Raw genomic sequence first — 19524 nt, 5'->3', positions numbered from 1 at the left:
AATTTAAATATAATTTAAATAAATCTAAATAAAATTACTATCATTAACTGCATTATTCCTATTTAAAACGAAATACTTACCTATAAAATAAACCCTAAGCTAGCTACTAATAGTTACATTGTAGCTATCTTAGGGGTTATTTTATTTCACAGGCAAGTTTGTATTTATTTTAACTAGGTAGAATAGTTATTAAATAGTTATTAACTATTTAATAACTACCTAGCTAAAATAAATACAAATTGACCTGTAAAATAAAACCTAACCTAAATACAATAACACCTAACACTACACTACAATTAAATAAATTCCCTAAATTAAATTAAATACAATTAAATAAATTAAATTAAATTAGCTAAATCACAAAACCCCCCCACTAAATTACAGAAAATAAAAAACAAATTACATATCTTTAAGCTAATTACACCTAATCTAATAGCCCTATCAAAATAAAAAAGCCCCCCAAAATAAAAATAAAAAAACCTAAACTAAACTACCAATAGCCCTTAAAAGGGCCTTTTGTTGGGCATTGCCCCAAAGAAATCAGCTCTTTTTCCTGTAAAAAAAAATACAAACACCCCCCAACAGTAAAACCCACCACCCACACAACCAACCCCCCAAATAAAATACTAACTAAAAAGACCTAAGCTCCCCATTGCCCTGAAAAGGGCATTTGGATGGGCATTGCCCTTAAAAGGGCATTTAGCTCTATTGCGGCCCAAAGTCCCTAATCTAAAAAATAAACCCAACGAATACACCATTAAAAAAATCCTAACACTAACCCCCGAAGATTCACTTACCGGGAGAAGTCTCCGCGTCAGATGTCTTGAAGATGGACCCGCTCCGCGCCGGAAGGATGAAGATAGAAGATGCCGTCTGGATGAAGACTTTTGCCCGTCTGGAGGACCACTTCGTTGAGGACATCTTGCCGCTTGGATGAAGACTTCTCCCGGTAAGTGAATCTTCGGGGGTTAGGATTTTTTTAAGGGTGTATTGGCTGGGTTTATTTTTTTAGATTAGGGACTTTGGGCCGCAATAGAGCTAAATGCCCTTTTAAGGGCAATGCCCATCCAAATGCCCTTTTTAGGGCAATGGGGAGCTTAGTTTTTTTTAGATAGTATTTTATTTGGGGGGTTGGTTGTGTGGGTGGTGGGTTTTACTGTTGGGGGGGTGTTTGTATTTTTTTTTACAGGAAAAGGAGCTGATTTCTTTCAGGCAATGCCCCGCAAAAGGCCCTTTTAAGGGCTATTGGTAGTTTAGTTTAGCCTAGGGGTTTTTTTTATTTTGGGGGGGCTTTTTTATTTTGATAGGGCTATTAGATTAGGTGTAATGAGTTTAAAGATCTGTAATTTGTTTTTTATTTTCTGTAATTTAGTGTTTTTTTGTGATTTAGCTAATTTAATTTATTTAATTGTATTTCATTTAGGGAATTGATTTAATTATAGTGTAGTGTTAGGTGTTATTGTAATTTAGGTTAGGTTTTATTTTACAGGTCAATTTGTATTTATTTTAGCTAGGTAGTTATTAAATAGTTAATAACTATTTAATAACTATTCTACCTAGTTAAAATAAATACAAACTTGCCTGTAAAATAAAAATAAATCCTAAGTTAGATACTATTAGTTATATTGTAGCTAGCTTAGGGTTTATTTTATAGGTAAGTATTTTGTTTTAAATAGGAATAATGTAGTTAATGATATTAATTTTATTTAGATTTATTTAAATTATATTTCAATTAGGGGGTGTTAGGGTTAGACTTAGGTTTAGGGGTTAATAAATTTAATATAGTGGCGGCGACGGGGGCGGCAGTTTAGGGGTTAATAAGTGTAGGTAGGTTGCGGTGACATTGGGGGCGGGAGATTAGGGATTACTAAATATAATGTAGGTGTCGGCGATGCTGGGGGCAGCAGATTAGGGGTTCATAAGTATAATGTAGGTGATGGCAATGTCCGGAGCAGCAGATTAGGGGTTAATAAATATAATGCAGGTGTCTGCGATGTCGGGGGCGGCAGATTAAGGGTTAATAAATGTAAGATTAGGGGTGTTTAGACTCGGGGTTCATTTTAGGGTGTTAGGTGTAAACCTAAAATGTGTTTCCCCATAGGAATCAATGGGGCTGCGTTACTGAGTTTTACGCTGCTTTTTTGCAGGTGTTAGACTTTTTCTCAGCCGGCTCTCCCCATTGATGTCTATGGAGAAATCATGCACGAGCACGTACAACTAGCTCACCGCTGATTTAAGCAGCGCTGGTATTGGAGTGCGGTATGGAGCAAATGTTTGCTCTACGCTCACTTCTTGCCTTTTAACGCCGGGTTTGTAAAAACCTGTAATACCAGCGCTGCAGGTAAGTGAGCGGTGAGACAAAACTGCTCGTTAGCACCGCACAGCTCCGAACGCAAAACTCGTAATCTGGCCATATATTTTGGGAGTTTAAAAAAATATTGCAGAGTGCACGTGCACAAACAAAAATGAAATACCCCTCTCCATACTTTCAAGGACAAGTACAAGGCAGAAACATGCTCAGATTACAAATTCATGGCAATTATTGTGCTCAAAATGATAATAATATTAACTGTTAAACAAAGTTGAAAGCTCTATTTAAATGATTGTGACTGCTCATCACCGTGAAGCACATTACTTTTGTACATAGACAAAACACACTGATTCCATTTTAGATGCACTTTATATACAATGGTCTAGCTTTATAAAGCATACTAAGGCAGTCTATTTAAAATTACTGGAAAAAATAAACGAAATTATCAAAAATAAAAAAAAATAAACCTTATCTAATACCCCTATAAAAATAACTCCCCCCCCCAAAATAAAAACACCCCCTAATCTAACAATAAACTACCAATAGCCCTTAAAAGGGCCTTTTGTAGGGCATTGCCCTAAGTTAAACAGCTCTTTTACCTTAAAAAATTACAAAGTCTAAAAAAACCTAAGGGGCATTTGTATGGGCATTGCCCTTAAAAGGGCAATCAGCTCTTTTGCTGCCCATTAAAAAATAAAAAATCCCTAATCTAAAAAAAAAAAAACACCCCAAAAAATAAAAAATAAACCTAAGTCTAACCTAGAAATAGGTACTCACAGTTCCTGAAGTCCGGCGGTGAAGGGCTTCTTCCAGGTGGTGACATCTGCAACCAGTGCGGGGACATCTTCTATCTTCATCCGGAGCGAAGGCGCTGCACCGGTGATCGCAGAGCAGGACCGGCCTGGAGGATCCTATGCGGTCGCCGCTGCATACTGAATATTGAGTGCAAGGTAACCCATTTAGGTACCTTGCATTCCTATTGGCTGAAATTTTGAAATCAGCCAATAGGATAAGAGCTACTGAAATCCTATTGGCTGTTCAAATCAGCCACTAGGATTTCAGTAGCTCTCATCCTATTGGCTGATTTCAAAATTTCAGCCAATAGGAATGCAAGGTACCCCAATATAACTGGGGTACATTGCATTCAATCTTCAGTGTGTGGCAGCAACCGCATGAAGAGGAACCTCCACGCCGGTCCTGCTCCACTCGACCACCAGTCCTGCTCTGCGGTCACCTCCGCTCGGTGCTGCCTTTGCTCTAGATGAAGATAGAAGATGTCCCCATGCTGGATGAAGTTGGAGCTGCCTGGAAGAAGACCTTCACCGCCGGACTTCAGGAACTGTGAGTACCTATTTCGGAGTTTAATTTTTTTGGGGTTTTTTTTTTTTTAGATTAGGGATTTTTTATTTTTTAATGGGCAGCAAAAGAGCTGATTGCCCATACAGATGCCTCTTTAGGGGCAATGGGTAGCTTAGGTTTTGTTAAACGTAGGTTTTTTATTTTGGGGGGTTGTGTGTGTGGGGGGTTTATTTTTAGTGGGAAATTAGTACTTTATTTAGGTTAAAGGAGCTGATCACTTTAGGGCAATGCCCTACAAAAGGCCCCTTTAAGGGTTATTGATAGTTTAGTGTTAGTGGTTTTTTTTTAGATTAGGGCTTTCTTATTTTAATGGGTAGCAAAAGAGCTGATAGGTTTTTTTAGACTTACGTTTTTTATTTTGGGGGGTTGGTTGGGTGGGGGGTTTAACTGTTAGGGGGTACTTTGTAATTTTTATTAAGTAAAAGAGCTGTTTAACTTAGGGCAATGCCCTACAAAAAGCCCTTTTAAGAGGTATTGGTAGTTTTTTTTGTTTTGTTTTTATAGGGGTATTAGTTTAGGTTTAAAAAAAAATATTTTGGATAATTTCGTTTTTTTTGTTGTAATTTTAGATATTTTTTTTGTTTGTAATTTTAGTGTTTGATTTTTTTGTTAGATTTTTTTAATTTTTGTAATATTAGTTGTTTTGGGGTTAATATTGATTTTTTTTGCGTTGTGGGGGTTTGGCGGTTTAGGGGTTAATATTGTAATTAGGTAGTGGGCGTTTTGGAGTTTTTTGCGATTTAGGGGTTAATAGTGTAATTATGTAATTTGCATTGCGGGGGTTTGGCGGTTTAAGGGTTAATAGTTTTATTTGTGAATTAGGCGTTAATTACTTTATTATTTTGCGATGTGGGTGTTGCCGGTTTAGAGGTACATTTTGTGTTAGGTGTTTGTTAATATTTCTTGCAGGCGGTTAGTTTTGTTTTGTTAATACTTTGTGCGGGCGGTTAGAATTTTTTTGTTAATACTTAATGCGGGCGGTTAAGTGTTTTTTGTTAATACTTTGTGCGGGCGTTTATGTTTTTTTGTTAATACTTCGTGCAGGCGGTTAGGTTTTTTTTTTATTATTTTGTGCGTGTGGTTATTTTTTTTTGTTAATACTTTGTGCGAACGGTTAGGTGTTTTTTTGTTGATACTTCGTGCAGGCATTTTTGTTTTGTTAATACTTTGTTTTCGGCGGTTAGGTTTTTTGTTAATATTTAGTGCGGGCGGTTAGCTTTTTTGGTTAAATGTTTTGTTTGGCTGCGTGTGCAGCCTACATTCTTTTGGCTGCACGCGTAACTGACGACGGTGACGGACGCGTTACAAACGCAATTATAGTATAGATATTCATACCTGTTTTAAAGTGAAAAGTTTTGCAAGAATTAAGTGGCTCAATAGTTTCAATGTTAGAAATCTTGTAATTTTAAAAAAACATGTTCACCTGTAGCCTTATACTTACCTCTAATGTGCTGTTCCTGACCCTTCTGCATACGCCCAGGGCCAGGCTAATAGAAGGCTTAGAGTGTCTGATCCCAGGGCCTGTGCTAAAGGACCTTCACCGTCAATGCAGACCCTGGGATCCAGTGTACTAGAGTTAAAGGGCCATGATACCCAAATGTTGAAACACTTGAAAGTGATGCAGCATAGCTGTGAAAAGCTGACTAGAAAATATCACCTGAACATCTCTATGTAAAAAGGAAAGATATTTTACATTAAAATGTCCTAAGTATTCAAACCCCATTGTAAATTACTTTAAGCAGCAAATCAGTGTGCCTGTCCCGGGACAGGCAAGGGAGCATGCTTAATGCACACTCATGTTATTTCCCTATTCAGTTTAAGGAAGTTTACTTTGAAATCCCATGAGAGTTAAGTGAAATCTCATGAGATCACAGTAAAGCAGTTTATGACCTCAGCACTGTTGATGCTGCAGCTGGACAGCAGCTGAAGTATAATTTCTTACACAGGACTTACTCTGCTGAGCTGAGGAAGTTGTGAGGTAAAATATCTTCCTTTTTTACATAGAGATGCTCAGGTGATATTTTCCTGTCAGCTTTTTACAGTTATGCTGCATCAGTTTCAAGTGATTTAGCATATGAGTATTATGTCACTTTAGGTATTTAACCCTTTACAGCTAATTTAACGGAAATTAAAGGGATACTAAACCCAATTTTTTTATTTCATAATTCAGATAAAGCATGCAATTTTAAGGAACTTTCTAATTTACTACTATTATCACATTTTCTTCATTCTCTTGCTATCTTTATTTAAGAAGCAGGAATGTAAAGCTTACGAGCCAACCCATTTTAAATTCAGCACCCTGGATAACGCTTGCCTATTGGTTGCTACATTTAAGCCACCAATAAGCAAGCATAACCAGGTTCTCAACCAAAAATGGGCCGGCTCCAAAGCTTTGCATTCCTGCTTTTTAAATAAAGATAACAAGAGAACGAAGAAAAATTGATAATAGGAGTAAAATAGAAAGTTGCTTCAAATTGCATGCTCTATCTGAATCATGAAAGAAAAAAATTGGGTTTAGTATCCCTTTAATTCTGATGAATTTTGTCAGTACTTCTTTGTTTTCTTTAAATTAGTTAGTGCATTTGTTTATATATTCGTTTCATGAAAAGGAAACTAATATAAGCGTTTTTGCTACAAATCTGCATTCAGAACGAAATGAAGTCTACATAAAATGCATCTGCTGACTTTAACTGATAACAATTGCAAACTAACACCTAGATTACAAGTCTTGAGAGGTCCCAACGCTGCTTTTTAACGCCCGCTTTTATTACGAGTCTTGAAACGACAGGCTCACCGCTCACTTTTTTGGCCAGACTCGAAAATACAGCGAATCCACTTACGTCAATTGCGTATCCAATTTTTTCAATGGGATTTGCCTAACACCGGTATTAAGAGTCTTCCAAAAAGTGAGCGGTAGACCCTCTCCTGTCAAGCCTCAGTAGTTAAGAGTTTTATGGGCTAACGCCGTAGCATAAAACTCTTAACTAAAGTGCTAAAAAGTACACTAACACCCATAAACTACCTATTAACCCCTAAACCGAGGCCCCCCCACATCGCAAACACTAAAATAAATTTTTTAACCCCTAATCTGCCGAACAGGACATCGCCGCCACTATAAAAAATATATTAACCCCTAAACCGCCGCACTCCCGCATTGCAAACACTAGTTACATTTTATTAACCCCTAATCTGCCATCCCTTACATCGCCGACACCTTCCTACATTTATTATCCCCTAATCTGCCGCCCCCAACGTCGCCGCAACTATATTAAATGTATTAACCCCTAAACCTAAGTCTAACCCTAACACCCCCTAACTTAAATATAATTAAAATAAATCTAAATAAAATTACTACAATTAACTAAATTATTCCTATTTAAAACTAAATACTTACCTATAAAATAAACCCTAAGATAGCTACAATATAACTAATAGTTACATTGTAGCTAGCTTAGGATTTATTTTTATTTTACAGGCAACTTTGTATTTATTTTAACTAGGTAGAATAGTTATTAAATAGTTATTAACTATTTAATAACTACCTAGTTAAAATAAAGACAAATTTACATGTAAAATAAAACCTAACCTAAGTTACAATTACACCTAACACTACACTAAAATTAAATTAATTCCCTAAATTAACTACAATTAAATACAATTATCTAAAGTACGAAAAACCCCCACTAAATTACAGAAAATAATAAAATAATTACAAATTTTTTAAACTAATTACACCTAATCTAATCCCCCTAATAAAATAAAAAAGCCCCCCAAAATAATAAAAAGCCCTACCCTATACTAAATTACAAATAGCTCTTAAAAGGGCCTTTTGCGGGGCATTGCCCCAAAGTAATCAGCTCTTTTACCTGTAAAAAAAAGTACAATACCCCCCCAACATTAAAACCCACACACCCAACCCTACTCTAAAACCCACCCAATACCCCCTTAATAAAACCTAACACTAACCCCTTGAAGATCACCCTACCTTGAGAAGTCTTCACCCAACCGGGCCGAAGTCCTCAACGAAGCCGGGAAGAAGAGGTCCTCCAGATGGGCAGAAGTCTTCATCCAGACGGCATCTTCTATCTTCATCCATCCGGCGCGGAGCGAGTCCATCTTCAAGACATCGGACGCGGAGCATCCTCTTCTTTCGATGTTTTCTTACTAAATGACGGTTCCTTTAAGTGACGTCATCCAAGATGGCGTCCCTTCAATTCTGATTGGCTGATAGAATTCTATCAGCCAATCGGAATTAAGGTAGAAAAAATCCTATTGGCTGATGCAATCAACCAATAGGATTGAAGTTCAATCCTATTGGCTGATGCAATCAACCTATAGGATTGAGTTGGCATTCTATTGGCTGTTCCAATCAGCCAATAGAATGCAAGCTCAATCCTATTGGCTGATTGCATCAGCCAATAGGATTTTTTCTACCTTTATTCCGATTGGCTGATAGAATTCTATCAGCCAATCGGAATTGAAGGGACGCCATCTTGGACGTGGAGCATCCTCTTCTTTCGATGTCTTCTTACTAAATGACGGTTCCTTTAAGTGACGCCATCCAAGATGGCGTCCCTTCAATTCCGATTGGCTGATAGAATTCTATCAGCCAATAGGAATTAAGGTAGAAAAAATCCTATTGGCTGATGCAATCAGCCAATAGGATTGAAGTTCAATCCTATTGGCTGATGCAATCAGCCAATAGGATTGAGCTGGCATTCTATTGGCTGTTCCAATCAGCCAATAGAATGCGAGCTCAATCCTATTGGTTGATTGCATCAGCCAATACGATTTTTTCTACCTTAATTCCGATTGGCTGATAGAATTCTATCAGCCAATCGGAATTGAAGGGACGCCATCTTGGATGACGTCACTTAAAGGAACCGTCATTTAGTAAGGAGACATCGAAAGAACAGGATGCTCCGCGTCAGATGTCTTGAAGATAGACCCGCTCCGCGCCGGATGGATGAAGATAGAAGATGCCATCTGGATGAAGACTTCTGCCCGTCTGGAGGACCTCTTCTTCCCGGCTTGGATGAAGACTTCTGCCCGTCTGGAGGACCACTTCGCCCGGGCTTCGTTGAGGACGTCGGCCTGGTTGGGTGAAGACTCCTCAAGATAGGGTGATCTTCAAGGGGTTAGTGTTAGGTTTTACTAAGGGGGTATTGGGTGGGTTTTAGAGTAGCGTTGGGTGTGGGTTTTAATGTTGGGGGGTATTGTACTTTTTTTACAGGTAAAAGAGCTGATTACTTTGGGGCAATGTCCCACAAAAGGCCCTTTTAAGGGCTATTTATAATTTAGTATAGGGTAGGGCTTTTTATTATTTTGGGGGGCTTTTTTATTTTATTAGGGGGATTAGATTAGGTGTAATTAGTTTAAAAAATTGTAATTATTTTATTATTTTCTGTAATTTAGAGTTTGTTTGTTTTTCGTACTTTAGATAATTGCATTTAATTGTAGTTAATTTAGGGAATTAATTATAGTGTAGTGTTAGGTGTAATTGTAACTTAGGTTAGGTTTTATTTTACATGTAAATTTGTCTTTATTTTAACTAGGTAGTTATTAAATAGTTAATAATTATTTAATAATTATTCTACCTAGTTAAAATAAATACAAAGTTGCCTGTAAAATAAAAAATAAACCCTAAGATAACTACAATGTAACTATTAGTTATATTGTAGCTATCTTAGGGTTTATTTTATAGGTAAGTATTTAGTTTTAAATAGGAATAATTTAGTTAATTGTAGTTATTTTATTTAGATTTATTTAAATTATATTTAGGTTAGGGGGTGTTAGGGTTAGGGTTAGACTAGGTTTAGGGGTTAAGAACTTTAATATAGTGGCGGCGACAGATTTGGGGTAAATAAGTGTATGTAGGTGGCGGCGACATTGGGGGCGGCAGATTAGGGGTTAATAAATATAATGTAGGTTTCGGCGATGTTGGGGGCAGCAGATTAGGGGTTCATAACTATAATGTAGGTGGTGGCGGTATCCGGAGAGGCAGATTAGGGGTTAATAATATAATGTAGGTGTCGGCGATGTCAGGGGCAGTAGATTAGGGGTTAATAAGTGTAATATTAGGGGTCCTGTGGATGACAGATAGAAGAGGCGTCTCATGGGACAAGTATCGTCTTGAGCAACAGAGGACCCCCCACAGAGTATTACTCACAAGAGCGGCGGTACAAACGTGTACCCAGACAAACAGGATGGAACAGGACCCTAAAACAGCCACACAATGCAAATGCAAGCTTTCAAATTGGATTTGAAAGCTTGCATTGTGTGGCTGTTTTAGGGTCTCAGGTATTGGAAAGGACCTTGATGTGGTACCTGAGCTTGTCCCATTTGGCCAGATGCGGTGACTAACCTTTCCATTTTTGCTTTTAAATCTTAGCTGAGAGCTTGTCCGCTGTGCCGAGTTTCCATCAACTCTATTGGTTCCTCTGCTGGGTCGACTCTGACGCTGTCTGCCGAGTGACGTCTGCCTTAGCGTACTGAGTTTGCGCTTGTCTGACGGGCGACTTTTGGTTCCGTCCTGTTTGTCTGGGTACACGTTTGTACCGCCGCTCTTATGAGTAATACTCTGTGGGGGGTCCGCTGTATTTGTTCTCCTCTGTTGCTCAAGACGATACTTGTCCCATGAGGCGCCTCTTCTATCTGTCATCCACAGGTTCCCGATGTTCATCTACAACTTCTAAGAGAGCTGCCTGGATTGCTGGTTGCTGAATCCGCCATCTTCTACATGCTGTGATCATTTGCACACTTCTATAGAGACTCCGCTGTTCTCTTTCCTCTTAATATTAGGGGTGTTTTAGACTCAGGTTCATGTTAGGGTGTTAGGTGTAGACATAACTTTTATTTCCCCATAGGAAATAGGGCTGCGTTAGGAGCTTTACGCTGCTTTTTTACAGGTGTTAGGTTTTTTTTCAGCCGGCTCTCCCCCATTGATTCCTAAGGGGAAATCGTGTACGAGCACGTTTAGCCAGCTCACCGCTAACGTAAGCAGCGCTGGTATTGAGGTAAGATGTGGAGCTAAATTTTGTTTTCCGCTCACTTTTCTGTGGCTAATGCCGGGTTTGTAAAAACCTGTAATACTAGTGCTGTCTGTAAGTGAGTGGTGAGCATAAACTGCTCGTTAGCACCACACACCATTACCGACAAAACTCATAATCTAGCCGTAATGCTTTTTATAGTAACTATATGACCGTGACTAGTCTGGCTGTCTGCTAAGTAAAGCCCAGATTGGCTCCTCCAAATAATGCCAATGATGGGTGGAGTTTGTCTAATTGCAGTAAAAGGAAGTAAATTTGTTTTAAAAACCTTGAGACTTGGCTGCACAACATAATTGTCTTGTAATTACAAGGTGTTTACTGTCCCTTTAATATGAAACAGGTAGATTTCTGGTAACTACTCAGTGGGAAACACAGTTTACTTTCTGCTAATCTGCGCACAAATGATATTTGCGCTCAAGCAAAAACCAACTACAGGATCACAGATGCTCACAGTATATTCACATTACCAATTTCACTCACAAACAATTTATTTGCATTCACAATATAGTGCTCCACTTGTAATGTGGGTCTTAGTGTTTAATTGTCCATTTAATATGGGCTAAACATGTGTATCTATAGTGGAGCATTTTTAGTGTCCTTTATTTTTTATTTTGTGAACTTGTCAAGCATATAACCCCCTTAAGGGAACACTCATATTCTAAATGTTTTCTACTGTGTATGTGAAAGAACAGCAGTTTTTTTTTTACTTTTGCCTTAAAAAGTAAATGCTCTATGAATTTGAAGTGAGACTAACACGGCTGAACGAGACGACACCCACAGAAAACTAATTTATTCAATAAAATAAAATAAAGGATTATAATACATTTGTAAATATTTTCTTGAGTATCATGTTGCTTTAAGTACACTTTTTTTTCGTGCCATTTAGAACAATATTGTTTTATAAGTTAGTAATAGGTGCACAGTTTATCAGGGTCAGGGAGAACAACAGTGTGGAAAAATAACTTCATCACCTATCTGTAATATACACATCCAGTCATGTGACTGTCCTGATCTGGTGACAGATTTAGCTTTTACCTGCTCTCCTGTTTCTCGTATCCTTCGTAGTCCCTCTGCTTGTTTTTCCTCTAGTTTCTGCTGGTGATTGCTCCATTTGTCTGATACCTAGAAAAAGAAGCTATTAAATGGCAGCCTTGGAGGCCTTTGGCAAAATAAACAAACTGTGCTCACATAGGTTGGTAGAGATGGATGCTAGATATACATGTGCAAGGAACGATGCTGAACAGACAGTATGGTTTATACTTGTCTGAACTCAAAAAAACTCAGCCCAAAGTGTGCATTCGGACAGTACATAAATATGTTTTCTGGTATGCCTCTCTCATGCTGTACTAATGACTTTCTCATACCGTACTCATGACTTTCTCATACTTTTCTCATAACTTACTCATTCCTTACTCATTCCTTACTCAAACCTTTCTCATACTCATTCCGTACTAATGCCTTTCTAATGCCTTTCTCATGCCTTTCTCATGGCTTACTCATGCCTTTCTCATGGCTTACTCATGCCTTTCTCATGTCTTACTCATGCCCTACTCATGCCCTACTCATGCCTTACTCAAACCTTTCTCATGCCGTACTCATGCCTTTCTCATGCCTTACTCATGCCTTACTCATGCCTTTCTTATACTCTTGCCTTTCTCATGCATTTCTTATACTCATGCCTTTCTCATGCCTTAATCATGCCTTTCTTATACTCATGCATTTCTTATACTCATGCCTTTCTTATACTCATGCCTTTCTCATGCCTTTCTTATACTCATGCCTTTCTTATACTCATGCCTTTCTTATACTCATGCCTTACTCACGCCTTTCTTATACTCATGCCTTTCTATTGCCTTTCTTATATTCATGCCTTTCTTATACTCATGCCTTTCTCATGGCTTTCTTATACTCATGCCTTTCTTATACTCATGCCTTTCTTATACTCATGCCTTACTCATGCCTTTCTTATACTCATGCCTTTCTATTGCCTTTCTTATATTCATGCCTTTCTTATACTCATGCCTTTCTCATGGCTTTCTCATGCCTTACTCATGTCTTTCTTATACTCATGTCTTTCTCATACTCATGCCTTTCTCATGCCTTACTCATGCTTTACTCATGTCTTTCTTATACTCATGCCTTACTCATGCCTTTCTTATACTCTTGCCTTTCTCATGCCTTTCTTATACTCATGCCTTACTCATGCCTTTCTCATGCCTTTTTTATACTCATGCCTTTCTTATACTCATGCCTTTCTCATGCTTTTCTTATACTCATGCCTTTCTCATGCCTTTCTTATACTCATGCCTTTCTCATGCCTTAGTCATGCCTTTCTTATACTCATGCCTTCCTCATGGCTTACTCATGCCTTTCTCATGCCTTACTCATGCCTTTCTCATGTCTTTCTTATTTTTCCCAATTAATCTCTCTTTTTATAACTGTAAGTATTTTGCACTCTGTCTCTTAACTATGTATTTGCAAAAGTTGCATTTTCCTTTAATAAGTGAACTGGTATTATATACGCACATTACTACTGGATCATATCTCTTCTCTTTTTGATCAAGCATGAGACCCTCTCTACCTTTCGGTAAAAAAGTATTGACTATTGATGGCGCACAAAGGGCAGGTAACTTCTCCCTTTTTATTTAAATGGACATTAAAGAACTTGAGATCTAAAATGTTTACTTATGTGTAGTAAAACAACTCTGTAATATATGTTCATTTTGTATTTTTCTCCTTTTAGCTCTGAAATTGTGGAAATGCAAACTGCAGTCTTCTCAGAGCTAATCCTTCTAATCCAAACTGGCTTTAGTAGATAACAACAGTAAAACAATGTTTGCTGTGTAAAGCTGGGGAATGGGTAGTAAAAGTGTTATCTATCTTATTAAACAACACTAAAATTGTTATTCTATAAAAAGATAGATAACGCCTTTACTACCCATTCCCAAGCTTTACACAACAAATATTGTTATATAAATATACTTTATAACATTTAAACCTCTAAATTTCTGCCTGTTTCTAAACCACTAAAGACAGCCTCTTAATCACATGCTGTATTAATAGCTTTTCACAACAGGAGACTCCTAGTTCATGTGAGCCATATAGATAACATTGTGCTCTCTCCCGTGGAGTTAGGCATGACACTGCACTAATTGGATAAAATGCAAGTCAATAGATAATAAATAAATAGCCATGTGATCAGGGGGCTGTCCAAAGCGCTTTAGATACAAGGCAATCACAGAGGTTAAAAGTATATTAATATAACTTTGTTGGTTATGCAAAACTGGGGAATGGGTAATAAAGGGATTAGCTATCTTTTTAATCAATTACATTTTTGGAGTTGACTGTTCCTTTAAATGTTGTAATATGTATGAAAGTACCATAGCTTTTCATATGTTGCTATTGTAGGTATCATAATATATACTCATTAAAGGTACAGTCAACCATAGAATTGTTATTGTTTTAAAAGATAGATAATCCCTTTAGTACCCATTCCCCAGTTTTGCACAACCAACACAGTTATATTAATGTACTTTTTACCTCTGTGATTACCTTGTATCTAGGAACCTTCTTCCAGCCCCCTGATCACATGACTGTGATTGTTTATTATCTATTGTCTTAAATTTAGCATTGTGTTGTGCTAGATCTTAAATAACCCCCTGTGCCTGAACACAGTGTTATCTATGTGGCCCACGTGTACTTTCTGTCTCTTTGTGTTGAAAAGAGATGTAAAAAGCATGTGATAAGAGGCAGCCCTCAAAGGCTTAGAAATTAGCATATGGGCCTACCTATGTTTAGTTTGAACTAAGAATACCAAGAGAAAAAAGCAAATTTGATGATAAAAGTAAATTGGAAAGTCAATTAAAATTCCTATCTGAATAATGAAAGTTTAATTTATACTTGACTGTCCCTGTGTAATGTTGAGGATATATTAAAATGCTGCTGCTTTTATAAATAACCGAGGACAGTGACCAATTCAGCTATTAATGCATAACATTTAAGTCTGGCTTTCTACCAGCATTTTTCTTTATCCCATGAGTTTTACATACTCTCTATCAGCCATTCCACATTTTTAAATTCAAGAATATGAATCATTCTTAAAGGCCTGAGATGTGACAACCAACAATAAAGACCATTTTCCAGTGCTTAAAGGTCACAAACAAATGCTTAAAAAATTGCCAGTCTACCTCAAACTGTAAATCACTACAAACCTAGAAATTGTATTATCAGGAAATCATTTGCTTACAGAGCTTGCCTGGGAGTAAGAGAAAGGTTAACAGAAACCTAGATGACAAGTTTACATATACGCATTGCCCCTCCCTCCCTCACACACACAGGTCTATATACTGTCTTCTAATAAGGAGAGTCGGCTTAACCCTATATTCTGTGGTTCATGTCTTTGGATAAATTTATAATTGTAAAACCAATTTCACTTATTGATTTCACATTCATTAATTGTTATAATAATTAATATATTCCCCACTATTACAGACCTTTGTTTAATTAAGAAAGGGGCAGTATCTCTAAATTCAGTTTATTTATCATCAGTAATTAAAGCTTAAAAGGGGCATCATCGAAGATATGTATATTAATTATATTAACTATATCTTTGTTACTGAGGTGTAAACACCCAAGCAAAGTATTAGGAAAAAATAGTTACTTTGGCAGCTGCTTACAAATTAAACACGATACAAATGTTTTAGTCATTGAATGTTGAGGATACTTTGAGATCTTTACAAGAACAATGATTTAGTAAGAAATAGCACTGCTTGCCCAAAAATGTATGTATTGGTTTATTTTAAAAATGTCCAGGAACAAGCCAACTAGTGAAAAACAGTTCAGCAGCATGGATCTGTCGGGAGTGGACACCGTGTTGTAAATGAGGAGAAGCAGAAAATATGTTAGAGCATTTTATTACAAGCTCTGGAGCTATAGGAATTTGTTGAGCCAATGACAAGAGATAAATGTGTTTAGCCAACAATCTCCAGCTAGCTTCCTTTTCAAAAAGGATACCAAGAAAACAAAGTAAATTTGATAATACAAGATAATGTAAAGTGGCTTAAAATCAAATGTTCTATCTGAATCATGGATTTTGACTTTCATGTCCCTTTCAACTCTTTGCAATAACATGAGGCAGACAGAAACAAACCAGGGACCATGGCCAAAAAATCAGTGAAGTGTTCCCACCTCCCTTGCCAACCTGCCCCCTATGCCCCACCCACCTCTTATGCCCCTCCCTCAACCTACCACCTGCCTTGCCCCCATCATCAAGGGTCAGGGACTTTGCCCACCCTTAACTGCTTAGTTACTGCTAGCACAGCTGTCAGCAGCGCACTGGCTCCTGATCATCTTTTGCCCGCTCCAGCTCACAACCACTAGACCAGCTGTCAGTGCGGCAGCTGCTCTAGCTAATCTTTGAACTGGGGGGCTATAGGCACTCACTTTGTAGGTGGTCCCACACTAAAATATACCTGACTGCTGCCGCCCGCTCCCTCACAGTCAGAATGGTTAGAGTAGCTTAACTGTCACCTCTGCGCTAGCTCATTTAACCGTGAATATAAGCACCATACCAGGAGCCCCCCTTGCGGCCCCCTTATGTCCCAGGTCCTCGGTCCAGGTCCTTTTGCCCAACTGCTCAATCCGCCCCAGCAGTAACATAATATGACCGTGTGCTTCGGAGACATGCTGTAAAATACCTCCATGGTTCAGAAACAGATATTAATGAATCTGGGGATGTGCCCCTGGATTGGAAAGTCCTCTTTTGTAGGTTGGAGGCTGAGGATATTATATAATCATAGATTTTGGAAGTAGAATATAACCAAAGAGACAATCAAATCTGCTCATAATTTCTTACGAAGTTTAAAGATTAACCTGATTAACTGGGTCATTTAACCTGAAAAAACATTTAATTTTTGAATCACATCTGCACTGGGCAGAACAGTGTTTGATATACATTAGTAAAAGGGAGTCTAGGTAATAAAACCGCTTGCGTCCATGCTTGCATAGATACAACATTTTTGTGACAAGTTTTCTTGCCTTTTCCAGTAAGGGGGAATTGTTAAATTACAAGTTAGCTACTGGAAGTCCACAAATCATCCACCACCTGGGAAATGTGAAGGCTATAGTTGGTGGAGTTTTTGTATATGGAAGGCTAAGAATTTTATCAAGTTGGATTCTAGGATTCCCTGGAAATTGCAACCATCATTCCAAAATTTGCATTATGACACTCACCATCTGTAGAACCTGCACAACCTCCTGGATGTGTGAATTATTTATTTCTTTCTTCAACCTGAAAAAACATAAAATTATATTAAAACGATTCGGTTCCTGTGTCTGCATCTTTGAGGGAGAGTATCTAAATAAAATGTTGCATATTTAGGGTCTCCTGTAATTTTATTTTCCACTCTCCTGTACTAGGTACTAGATCTAGTATTTGACTCACCTATCTTGGGAGGCCCTCTCCATTGTGTTCTTGCTCATAGTCTCCAGACGCTCCACCCTCTTTATCTCCAGCTTCTTCTTCATCTGTTTAGTGTCACTGTGGAAAGACACATTCATCACAAATAATGCACCCCACTATATTACACAAAGTGTCTGCTCTCTGTATGTGACACAAGGCAGGTCTCCTCACTCCTGGGTCTCACATAAATAATGTACAAAGATTATTTCTTTTTTGTATTTTAGTGTTGCAGTTCTGCTTTTTCTCCCAAACGGCTTTAAACTATTCTCTGTCATTGTCTTTTTGTTAAGACACTGGTAAAATAAAACACACTAGCTCTATATAACAAAATTAAAGGGCCATTACAGTGGGAAAATTATATGCTCTAATTTGTTAGAGCATGTAATTTTAACACTAGTGACCCTGCAACTCTATGTGTTTTACCCCTTTAAAGTACCACTGTTAAATCCACATGACTGAGCAAGTACTATACCTTTCAGCTGCATCCTTCAGAGCTTTCAGTTCAGCTGCCTGTCTCTCCTGAGCCAATTCCAGCAGCTTGGTGGTTTGCTGTTAAAATAAATAGGCAGGACACAAATTAAACTATGTAGGGTCCAAACAACACTAAATTATACAGTTTTACTACAATAATATTACTTAAAGGGACACTAAATCCACATTTTTTCTTTCATGATTCAGCTAGAGAATGCAATTTGAACCAATTTTCTAATTTACTCCTATGATCAATTTTTCTTTGTTCTCTTACTATCTTCATTTAAAAAGCAGGGATGTAATGCATAGAAGCCGGCACCATTTTTGGTTGAGAACCTGGGTTATGCTTGCTTATTGGTTGGCTAAATGTCAGCCGCAAATAAGCAAGCACTATCCGTGGTGCTGAACCTAAAATGAGCTGGCTGCTAAGCTTTACATTGCTGCTTTTTAAATAAAGATAGCAAGAGAACGAAGGAAAATTGATAATAGGAGTAAATTAGAAAGTTGCTTAAAATGTCATGCTCTATCTGAATCACGAAAGAAAAAAAAAAGGTTGGTTTAGTATCCTTTTAAATATAAAATGTTGGTTAGAAAGTAAACTTTGGGGTTGCTCAACCTCAGCTGAATGTTGTTCCTTCTTCTTCCACATATTTTCATACTGTTCCTCTCCAACAGCTCTCAGTTCCTGTTCCAGTTTCTCCTTCAGCTCTAGAATTTTATGATCCCCCTTGCCTGGGATGTCTCCAGCCCCCCACACTGAGCCATATTCATCTTCCGGTATGCTTCTGCAGTTAAGAGGTAGGCAAATGTATATAAATAACATTAAGGGGTCAGTCGCACACCTTTTACAACCATTTATATGTAGATATTTGTAGAATAATCCAAAAATGTATACAGTTCTAGGACCACGGATCTGCAGCTCACAGAATTTATTAAGCCTTTTGCTAATCTTCATCATAAACAATCTGTTTCCATTTACTTTTTATGTATATTGGGTTTATACAAACTAAAGTTAATTACCATTCTTTGTTACCATATCAAAGTGGTTGTAGACATTGTCATGATCATGTATAATGAAATCTCACCTCTTCTTTTTCTGAGACTTGCATAAGTTGTTTTTTTTCTTGTTTGCTTGGCTGTGAAGCTCGCTGAAGGTGCTGGAGTATTTCTGTAGAATGTCCTCACGACGTTTCGCCACTTTACGCTCAATCTCCTTCAGCTCCTTCTCATGCTTCTTCTGAAGTTTCAGGAAACTTTTTTGTTTCTGCAGCTCATCTTGGTTTGTAGTTTGCAGATCTGAAATAAGTGTAAGATTATATATACAAAATACAATACTATATAAAAAAAAATACAAGACTCTTCTGCTCAATCAGTTGAATTTGCTCACTGTTTATGTTTTCCATTTAATTATAATTTGGTGCTTATCATTTAGGTATGCGGACTACCTAAAAGTTTAGTATTTTCCCAGATTAATGATCCTATAATGTTGCTCTTGATCTCTATCTGGAAATAAAATACTCTATAATAAATAATAAGCCATAGAAATCTTACAATTTTGATTGTTTCTTCTGTTATCCCCCCCAATATTTTGTGTGATTTCTCTTTGTGCCAGTGAGGTTTTGAATATCAGGCCCTATATGTGTATATTTATGTATGTGTATATGTGTGAATATATGTGTAAGTGTATACGTATGTAAGTGTATATTTATGTATGTGTATATGTGTGAATATATATGTAAGTGTATATGTATGTAAGTGTATATGTGTACATATATGTGTAAGTGTATATGTATGTAAGTGTATATGTGTACATATATGTGTAAGTGTATATTTATGTTAGTGTATATGTGTACATATATGTGTAAGTGTATATT

General features: G+C 37.4%; 1 protein-coding gene across 1 annotated transcript in view; it reads right to left on the bottom strand.

Annotated features, from left to right (window-relative positions):
• The window catches only part of PLCB2 (phospholipase C beta 2), a 256010-nt gene that overhangs the window by 8382 nt on the left and 228104 nt on the right, over positions 1-19524 (bottom strand). Inside the window, exons 26-31 of the mRNA XM_053697903.1 lie at positions 18736-18946; positions 18267-18435; positions 17652-17728; positions 17162-17257; positions 16951-17008; positions 11755-11841 (exon numbers count right to left, since the gene is read on the bottom strand). Of these exons, the coding sequence (XP_053553878.1) occupies positions 11755-11841; positions 16951-17008; positions 17162-17257; positions 17652-17728; positions 18267-18435; positions 18736-18946 (698 nt within the window). The remainder of the gene's footprint in view (positions 1-11754; positions 11842-16950; positions 17009-17161; positions 17258-17651; positions 17729-18266; positions 18436-18735; positions 18947-19524) is intronic.

Source organism: Bombina bombina, chromosome 1 (assembly GCF_027579735.1).
Source record: "Bombina bombina isolate aBomBom1 chromosome 1, aBomBom1.pri, whole genome shotgun sequence".
In the NCBI taxonomy this organism is placed as follows: domain Eukaryota; kingdom Metazoa; phylum Chordata; class Amphibia; order Anura; family Bombinatoridae; genus Bombina; species Bombina bombina.
This window is presented reverse-complemented; position numbering and strand designations above follow the sequence as displayed.